General features: G+C 36.9%; 1 protein-coding gene across 1 annotated transcript; it reads right to left on the minus strand.

Annotated features, from left to right (window-relative positions):
• Window positions 1-972: 972 nt before the first annotated feature.
• On the minus strand, window positions 973-4,804 carry LOC143606778 (protein BUNDLE SHEATH DEFECTIVE 2, chloroplastic-like). Its single transcript, XM_077082432.1, has 5 exons — window positions 4,642-4,804; window positions 2,456-2,550; window positions 2,186-2,255; window positions 1,784-1,880; window positions 973-1,208 (listed from the first exon to the last, which is right to left on the minus strand). The coding sequence occupies exons 1-5, from the start codon at window positions 4,697-4,699 to the stop codon at window positions 1,130-1,132; spliced, it is 399 nt and encodes a 132-aa protein (XP_076938547.1). The 5' UTR covers window positions 4,700-4,804; the 3' UTR covers window positions 973-1,129.
• Window positions 4,805-9,442: the final 4,638 nt, after the last annotated feature.

Consider the following 9,442-nt stretch of genomic DNA (forward strand, 5'->3'; position numbering starts at 1 on the left):
GACTAAATTCGGAGTCGGTGGAGATGTGCATTTGCTTAAAGGATCACTTGGACTCAATCGATCGTATTCAACACGTAACCACTCTCGAAGATGAAACACAACTTGATGTTCGAGTGCACGACGAACAAGAAGGCATTTCTACAAGTAATTCCGAGGAAGAAGTCGCCGCTCAATAATTACGACGAACAAGAAGGCTTTTCTAGAAATAATATGTCACAACTTTATATTTATAAGTTTAATGTTTTGTTAGTTTGTTTTTTGAAGATTTTAAAACATGTAACCTTTTTTTTTTTGAACTTCTTAAAGTAAATAAAATGAATTTTATGTTAATTGTTTTGTTTATTTTTCATGCTATACAAATACGAATCGTAGTTTAGAATCCAAATCGCAAACGAAAAACGAAAAAAAAAAAAATTTTTTACACTGTAACCGGTTGGAACGTACAGGAACCGGTTTAGGAACCGGTAAGAACCGGTTAGATAGGTTAGGGGTCCGAGGGTGGGAGAACCGGTTCGGTTCCCTAACCGGTTCGAGCTTGGAACCGGTTTAAAAAGGGGGTTTTGAATACCGGAACCGGTTAGGAACCGGTTCCGGTTCCTAGTCCCAAACCGTTTTGTACATCTCTAACCCAGTATCACAACTCCACAAGGGTGGTAGTTCCATTCCCGATTTTAATATATAAAATTTAGATTTACTCAAGTTATTGATGGAGTCAGAGTCTGTACGCTGATCCTCTAAACTCACACACAATTGTACGAAGCCAAGCCCGGTTTGTTTTAAACTTTTGGGTGCTTTAATGTGAATCATATTGAATAATGAAGTTTACATAAGTTATAATTTTAAAAGGGTAAATAAGTAAATACTCATTGTGTAACACCCAAAGTTATACTTTTAATTTGCCCAACAAGCACACAAACAACTTAAAAGAAACAATATGAGTTTAGCCTCAAGAAGTACAATCTATAGATGCAATGTCACAACTTTAGAGATTGAACACAAAATCAAAACAAAATACTCAATGTTTAGTAGGAACACCGCCGCTAGGGCGGTGTAACATGGAGGCGGTTTATAGTTGCTAATCAACAACAACAAACAAGCTTGACGTACCAAACATTATTTCAAGATATTTCTACTCATCGGCAGTACTCATGAATCCACCCGCGTATCCAGCTCCATTGCAACCACCACAAAGAACCTCCTTTTTACCTCTACATATCATGCAAAACAACACTTGTTCACAACGAAGCATTTATTATACTTGTGTCTTACCACACGAGTATTATGCATTTATATACCATAAAAAACCAACATATTTTCTTATTTTCCTTGAAAAGTCCCTAAACTTGTCAAAAAACAAGAAGTCCCCCAACCTAAATTTGTTGTATTAAAGTCCTTAAATTTATCTAGAATGCATATAATAATGAAAAGTTATTTAAAAATAATGACGTGTTACACCTTAAACTAGTCAGGATATGATAAAAGTGACGTTCATCTTTTTGAACGAAAATTTTATAGAATCTTATTTTGACCAATTTAATGAGTAACAAGTCACTATTTTAAATATTTTTGAAAAATATGTAGAGACTTTTAATATAGCAAAATTGTGTTGAGAGACTGGTTCGTGTTTCCTTGACATGCTTAGTGTCTGTAACATGTGAAAATTACGTTGAGTGACATTTTTGTGAAAAAAATAAGAAATTATAATGTTTTTTATTTTTTATTTTTTTATATTAACCCTTTTTCTTACTAAAAAAATATATTAATAAATATGAGAATAATAAACCTGCAGAGCCAACACAATCCACCGGCTTTGAACCTTCCGCCGAAGTGATCTTCTGAGTTCACTCCAGTTCCTTGGCATTGTTTACATAGTAGTTTACCTAATATTGTACAAAAGAGAAAAAATGTTATTATTGACTTTTAAGAGTCAAACAAGTTGTTTTTCATTGTAAAAATTCGATGACAATTTCATATGTAACGAATAAAGTTGTCATCAAACCGAACCACACAAAAACGTTGACCGTCTAACGGAGGTTTGGAGCTAGAAAACTAAAAGCGTGTGCGGAAAATCGATATGCAAGGTAAGCTAGCTTGACTTTCAAAGTCAAACATCTATTTTGTATAATTTAAATTGTTAACTTTATATAATCTTGATATGAGGTCTTTAACAAACTTGTTAGCTTACCGTTTCCTTCACAAGTGTCGCAAAGCAAGCTTTTTGAGGATGTGCTGGTTTTTGCACCATCGGAGGAAGCCTGATAAAAGAAGTCAAAGTCAAAAGTCAAAAACCGGAATACAAAACTGCATTTTCTAAATTCTGTTTTAAAATTTTAATGGGAGACAAAGCAATCAATTTTCAAGTGGAAACAGTAAAACATTGAAATGTAAACAAGATTTTGCAGGCGCGTGAATTTAACGTAAGTATCGGTATATTTTGACCGAACAAAAGTCTTACATTAACTTCCAAAGCTTGAAATCTTTCAGATTTTGACTTCTGATTAGTTGAAATGTTGATGAAAGTCACTTTTGGAGTGTTTCCACCAATGAGCCCTGCAACATTATCATCAGTCAAATGCTGCATCCCACTAAAACATTTTTACAAACAATTTTTTTCATACATATATGCAAAAGTTACTCATATACACCGATGAGGTGAGGGTAATCAAATAAACACGTGTACATATTACGTTAAAAGTGGCGGAAGGTTAATCAGGCATCATGTGGTGGCGTTGATAGCGTTAAAAGTGTGGTGCCTGATAGCGTTAAAAGGTTAATCAGGCATCATGTGGTGCCTGATAGCGTTAATCAAGCATCATTTGGAAGTGCACTAATTTTGACGTTATTTTACTAATCTCGTGAAAATAACGTTAAAAGTGGCGGAAGGTTAATCAGGCATCATGTGGTGGCGTTGATAGCCGAAAGACAAGGGCACATGCACCAATCAGCTGGTGTCCCTGATGATTGAGTGCTATGTGCCTTATGTCCAAGGCTTGATGCAAAACTACTATCGAGCCGGGGGTCTCACCGGAAGCAGCCTCTCTATCCCTATGGGATAGAGGTAAGACTGTCTACATCTTACCCTCCTCAGACCTTACCATAGCATTGCTATTGGTGGGATATACTGAGTACGATGATGATGATGATGATGACGTGTACATATTACTTTAAATGTGATTAGTAAGATGGTTATGTAACATTCTCTTTTTCTCTATCACCATATCTTATCAACACTACATACAAATGCTTATACAATACTCGTTAATTATGGAATGTGCCCACGCACGCACAGGGGCGAAGTTTACTTAACCCCCCCTTTTTTTTGCAGGAATGTAAATTTACCCGTTTTCGTCCGATTTTTTTATGCGTAGTGTAAACTTAGCCGTCTTCGCCCGAAATGTGAGCCCCCCCCCCCCCCCCCCCCCCCCCCCGTTTGTGAAATTTTGTATACATTTTGAGTCTGGCCCACCGTTGTCTTAGTCCAAGCTTCGCCACTACGCGAGCACACGCGCACACATCCAACACACTCAAAAAGACACGTATGGATCGGTTTTGGGCTCAAATGAACAAAAACCGAAATATCGCTTGGTTTCGATTTTCGGTTTTCATAATGGGTTCGGTTTCATTTTTTTTTGGTTTCACATTTGGGCTTGAAAATTTTGGGTCGAAAATATGATGCAAATAATTAATTTAGGCCTATATCATTTTGTTAATTGATGATTAACTGGTTATTAACATTTGGGCCTATAGTTCCTTAGCTACAACATTTATTAATTTCTTATAAGCTAGTTAAAATCGGTTTTTTTCGGTTCATTAAGCCAGTGGCTTATTTTTTGGTTGATAGCAGAATAGAAACCGAACCAAAAAGTTGTTCTTTTAGAGAAAAAGAAAACAAAACTTTGGTTTTTTATTGGGTTCGGTTATTTCGTTTTGGTTAAAAATTCAGTTATTTCGGTTTTCTTCACACCTTACTCAAAAGCAAACATTTACACACATATGGATGTGTCTGGATATGCATTTTCTATTGTCACTTCCAAAATTAGAAAAATACTAATTAGTTTAAAACTAACCAACTTTACATTTATTCTTAAAAATTAGCCATTTTCATTACAGCTTCTCTTTAAAATGAATTGTTTCTTTCTAAAAAAACTAAACTAAGATTAAAACCATCACTAAAAAATTTATTTTTTTAGAACAACGACTTCCTTGTGTTAAACACTACCGCACTCCCCAAATTTGGAGAGTCTGGTTGGCCCATTCTGGCAGACTATGTGTCTTAACCGGGCCACACTTGCTTCAAAGTTTAGCTTGGGCGTTCCCAGAAAACCATACCGCCAACTGCCACTTTATAGTCATTGTGCTGCCACTCTAGCCAAGTTATGTTGTCTTAACCGGGCCACGTTGGATTTAGAGTTTGACTTGCGTGTTGCGCCGTTGCCCAGAAAACCATACCGCAGGTGTGTGCCGTCACAAGATTAGTTATATGCAATTTTAAACTTGACAACTTATTTGAGTTACTAATAGTCAAATAACCAATATGAATTAACAATATTAAATACCCCTTGTCCACATTCAAACACCACATATACATACATACAATATATATACACATATACATACATATATACAGAGATATAGTAGTACCTGGTTTGGTTGGAGAACTGGATGAGGTAAGAGGAGTACAATTCAAAACAGTAGACATATTTGCAGACAATATTATTTAGAGTAAAAATGTGATGATATCAAGATTTTGATGGGTGGGAAAAAAGATGCAAACTTTGGCCTGCAAAATCTTGGTTTTAAAGGATTTGAGGCTCCAGTTCACCTCTTGTAAGAGATAAGGCCTGGCTTTAGAGATTTTCTTTGTTCTTTACCGGAATTAGAGGTGCACAAATCGGTTTTTTTGAAAAAACCGGTTCGGTTATTAACCGGACCGGTTTTTTTTATCCAGAAAAAAACCGGTTCGGTTAATAACCGGACCGGTTATTAACCGGTTTTTAATGGTGAAAACTCAAACCGGCCAAACCGGTTTGGACCGGTTTAAAAACCGGTTAGAACCGGTTATTAAACCGGTTTTTTATAACCGGTTTTTAATAACCGGTCTAACCGGTTATCCGGTTTTTTTTTTTTTTTTTTTTTTTTTTTTTTTTTTTTTTTTTTTTTGCTTTAGGGTTTAGGGTTTAGGGTTTAGGGTTTCGTTGTTAGCATTCTTTGCTTGGAAGATTAAAAACACATAACTTTCATTTATAGCTTTTACATTAAAAATACAAACATTAAATCGTTATCGCATATTCGTAACTCAAAAATACAAACATTAAAGAATGCTTAGACACGATTACATTAACAAGTTGATGTTTGTTACTCATTTTCTTCGCTACCCCGATCCCGAGCTATTCCTTAGGTAATCGTCGTACGCGGCTTCTTCATCGGTCATTGGTTGAATGTGTCCTTGATTGACCTCGTCTTCATACAAGGCCGCCTCATAGTCCATTTCCCCCTCGAGTGAGCGTTGATGTTGTGCCCTGTCTAAAGAGTCCAAGTAATCCTTGTAGCAAATCGACATCTCTACAGCTGCTGGAGTGAGTCGAGTCCTCCTAATCGATATAACCCTGCCAGAAACAGAAAAAGCAGACTCCGAAGCTACCGTGGAAGCTTGGACCGTTAGTAAATCTTTGGCCATGGCGGCGAGGATCGGAAACTCATCCTCCTTACCTCTCCACCAAGCCAGCAAATCAAGACTTCTAAATTCATCCGGAGTCATGTGTTTCACAAAGTTGGTACCACCATACCTTCCAAGTTCACTGCTTGGGGTGTTTACCCTTTGACGTTTACCGGCGTCTTCCCAAATCATGTAGTACATCCCCATTTCAAGGTCGGTTTGGGATTGGGATTGGGCAACAGCTCTTAACGAGTCATGAATTTGGGAAGACGACCCGTGTTTTGTAAGGTAAACATCATACATGTTTGCCAATGTGGTGTTGAAATCATTCTTTAAAGTTTGGCTATGATAGGGGTTTTGATCGTCGTTTAACCCTAGCTCATCACAAATTTTTTCTATTAAAGCTTCAACACCACCAACATTGATGCAAGGGTTTAACGCAGCCGCACAGGTCAAAACAGCGGGTAGTTGTTGAAAATATTTTATAAATTTTTCTTTCATTTTTGCACCCATATCAAAATAAGGTGCACCCCTACAATGAATTTCAGTCAACTTTGTGCACATGACAGCAATTTTTGGTAAAGCAATGGGGCTTGTTGGATAGTAAACCCCGGATAAACTAGTTGTGCAAGATTTAAAAATTTGAAGAACCTCCGTAACGATCTCAATCAATAACCAGTTTCTAGGATCGTACGGTGCACATTTACCCCTACTTGACATTATTTGATGAAACGCAACTAGTGATTCTTTTTGTTGGATGGCTTTCTCAAACATATCACAAGTCGAGTTCCATCTTGTTGGACAATCCCAATTGGGCCCCAACCATTGACAATTAGCTTCATCACAAAATTTTTTGTATCTTGAAAATGTTTTATTGTTGCTAAAAACATCTCGTAACATTCTTTTAAAATTGTTTCTTTGCGTTTCGATCACGTTTAACCCATCTTGCACGGCCAAGTTGATAATATGTGCAATGCATCGGCTATGAAAAAACGCTCCATCACAAATAGGTTTATACTTTAATTTTAAATGGCCAACCGCGGCCGTATTGTTGGACGCGTTATCAAACGATATTGAAAAGATTTTATCTTCAATCTTGTATTGTCGAATGACTTTATCCAAGAGTTTAAAAATATTTCTACCCGTGTGCGGGTAATCAAACAATTGAAACGCAACGGTTCGTTTCATCATTTGCCACGACCGGGGGTCAACCCAATGAGCCGTCACACAAATGTATGAGTCGGGCGAACCATTAGGTACCGACCACACATCCGTTGTTAAGTTCACACCAGTTTGTAAGTTTGAAAAGTATGAAATTAGTTCGGATTTAGCGTCTTTCCATGCTTTAAGCATATCTCTTCTAAGGGTCGAACGACTTACGTGTTGGTAGCGTGGTTGAACATACTTTTGCATCATCTGCGTGAATTGAGGGTTGTCGAAGTGGTTGAAAGGAAGTGATTGTTGAATCACAAAGTTGCCAAACTGTTGACGTACCGCTTCAAGGTCGTACGTAAACACCGTTCCTTGATTCGTCATCTCCGGCTGCGAACTACTTCCGGATTCGTCCTTCAAGACCTTGCAAGAGGGCTTTTCTACATGAGCTCTTAAACTGGAGTTTGCTTCTTTGTTATAAAACTTCAAACAATGTTTGCATCTAGCTTTTTGGGTTCCGTTAGACATTTCGCATAGGTCGAAATGTTGCCAAATATCTTGGTTTCGTTTCGTGGGGATGACCCGAACGACGGTTTCTCCCGTGTTCGAGGCACCCATGTTGACCGATGAAGCAGCACTTTGGGAGGCCATGATAATCGACAACGAATTAAGAGTGGTATACTCGAGTATGAAATAAACGACTACGAAAGAAGAGCGTTTGGAGTTATAATCGCGTATGAAATAAACGTTTAGAGCTTTTGGAGTTGTATAATCAAGTGTGATCTAACCAATACCCAACCTAAACTATATATAGATGTTTGTGGGGGTTAAAAAACAAAAAAAAACGGCAAAAAAAACGGGCAAAAAAAAAAAAAAACGGCTATAAAGCCGTTTGGTAACGTTCGAAAAACCGGTTTAAACCGGTTAACCGGTTATTAAAAAACCGGTTAACCGGTTTTTTTTATAACGGCTATAAACCGGTTATTTTAAAAACCGGTTAACCGGTTTTTTAATAACCGGTTATTAAAAAAAACCGGTTTTTTTTATAACCGGTTACAAAACCGGTTTTGGCTCCAAAACGTATAACCGATACGTAAACCGGTTACGTAAACCGGTCAAACCGGTTTTTAAAAAAACCGGTTTTTAAAAAACCGGTTTTCCCGGTTAACCGCCCAAACCGGTTCCGTAACCGGTTTTTTTGAACACCTCTAACCGGAATTACCCCTGGATATTTTTAATATTTTTTATTTGTCATTTTATAACCATACCCTAAAACCCATAAGTTGAATTTCATGAGCCGAATTAAACCGAACGGATCGGTTTGTTTATAAATCGAGTTGAAGTTGAACGAGAAATTTTTTGATTGAGCGTTGAGCGGTTTGGACAGTTCAAAGCAAGACTCAAGGCGTCAAGTGGAGTCGTAGTTTGTGAGAGAAATTAGATAAGATTAGAAGCGACAAGTTTAGATAGAATTACTGTTTTTTATAAGGGACTTAATAATTAGATATTAGATTTATAACGAATTTGGTATTTTTATCGGCTAATTTATAGTAATTATAATTACAATATAACTGAACTAGAGTAATTATGATTACACTATATTATTTTTGTTAACATAATTACACTAGTTGAAAATTGTAATTACACTATGTTATTTGTATGTATAGTAGGTTAATTTTATTTGTACCGGATCTCATCCTTACAAGATATAATGGTCCGATATAATTGTATATTTGTATATATACAAAGTAAGTTAAAAGATAATTTGAGCAAACGAGAGAGGGTACCTTTGGCCGTGCGTGGCTTATTTACAAACTGAACCGAGCTAATCATCTCGTTTACAAACCGATCCAAAATCGATCGAGCATATTCTGGATCAAGCGCCGAGCGAGTTTCGGTCGTCGCGTCGTTCGGACTACCCTACCCATAAGTCACAACTCATCATCCTTTCATTTCCGGTTACACCACATGCTTGTGTTTTAGGTCTCCACGTCTCCCCGTCCTCTTTTTCCCATGTATGTTTCTTTTCTTTATAGAACGAATCCTAGCGGGCGACAAAGTTTTGACAACTTTAACATGTTTAAACACATAATCTCAAGCATCAATATCTTAATCATCTTAACATTCATTCAACTGAGTCCATCGCGTATTGTCTTCACACCCGTCACGTAGCGCGATGGGTCTTTTCACCAGCAAAAATCATTTTCTGCCTCGTTTTGCGTGCTGGTCATCCCGGGTCTTCATCTCGTGCTTGTACAGGTCCAAAATAGCTACATTAATCACCTGTGACCTGAAACAATATACACACGCATGAAGTACCAAATTTCGTGAAATAAACAAGTAAAAATAAACAATTAACATGCTAAAATATGTACAAAATAACCAAGCATCAGTTATACACTATGATAATGCACGTTTGAAAAAGTCAATACTGACAACTTTGTTGACTTGACCTCTTCACTAAAACTTTTGATCATGCCCAACTTGACCATCTTGTTGATTAGCTTGACATGATTAGTGTTTTGAAATCCCAACAAAAACATCTTTTTGTATATAAATTTGTAAATATTTTCATATATGCCACAAATTTAGAGCGAGAACTTAGTTGTCAAACTCATCAAAAATATTTTAGAT

This window comes from Bidens hawaiensis, unplaced genomic scaffold (assembly GCF_021521415.1).
Source record: "Bidens hawaiensis isolate Kalapana, Puna unplaced genomic scaffold, B.hawaiensis_p1.1 tig00077137_1, whole genome shotgun sequence".
NCBI lineage: Eukaryota > Viridiplantae > Streptophyta > Magnoliopsida > Asterales > Asteraceae > Bidens > Bidens hawaiensis.

Bases quoted from the DNA above. Each gene is read 5' to 3' on its own strand.
- LOC143606778 (XM_077082432.1), bottom strand. From the start codon at position 4,699: ATGTCTACTGTTTTGAATTGTACTCCTCTTACCTCATCCAGTTCTCCA. The intron at 2,551-4,641 runs GTACTACTATAT...ATAATGTTGCAG, and splicing joins CAGTTCTCCAACCAAACCAG to GGCTCATTGGTGGAAACACT. The intron at 1,209-1,783 runs GTTTATTATTCT...CATGATATGTAG, and splicing joins GGATTGTGTTGGCTCTGCAG to AGGTAAAAAGGAGGTTCTTT.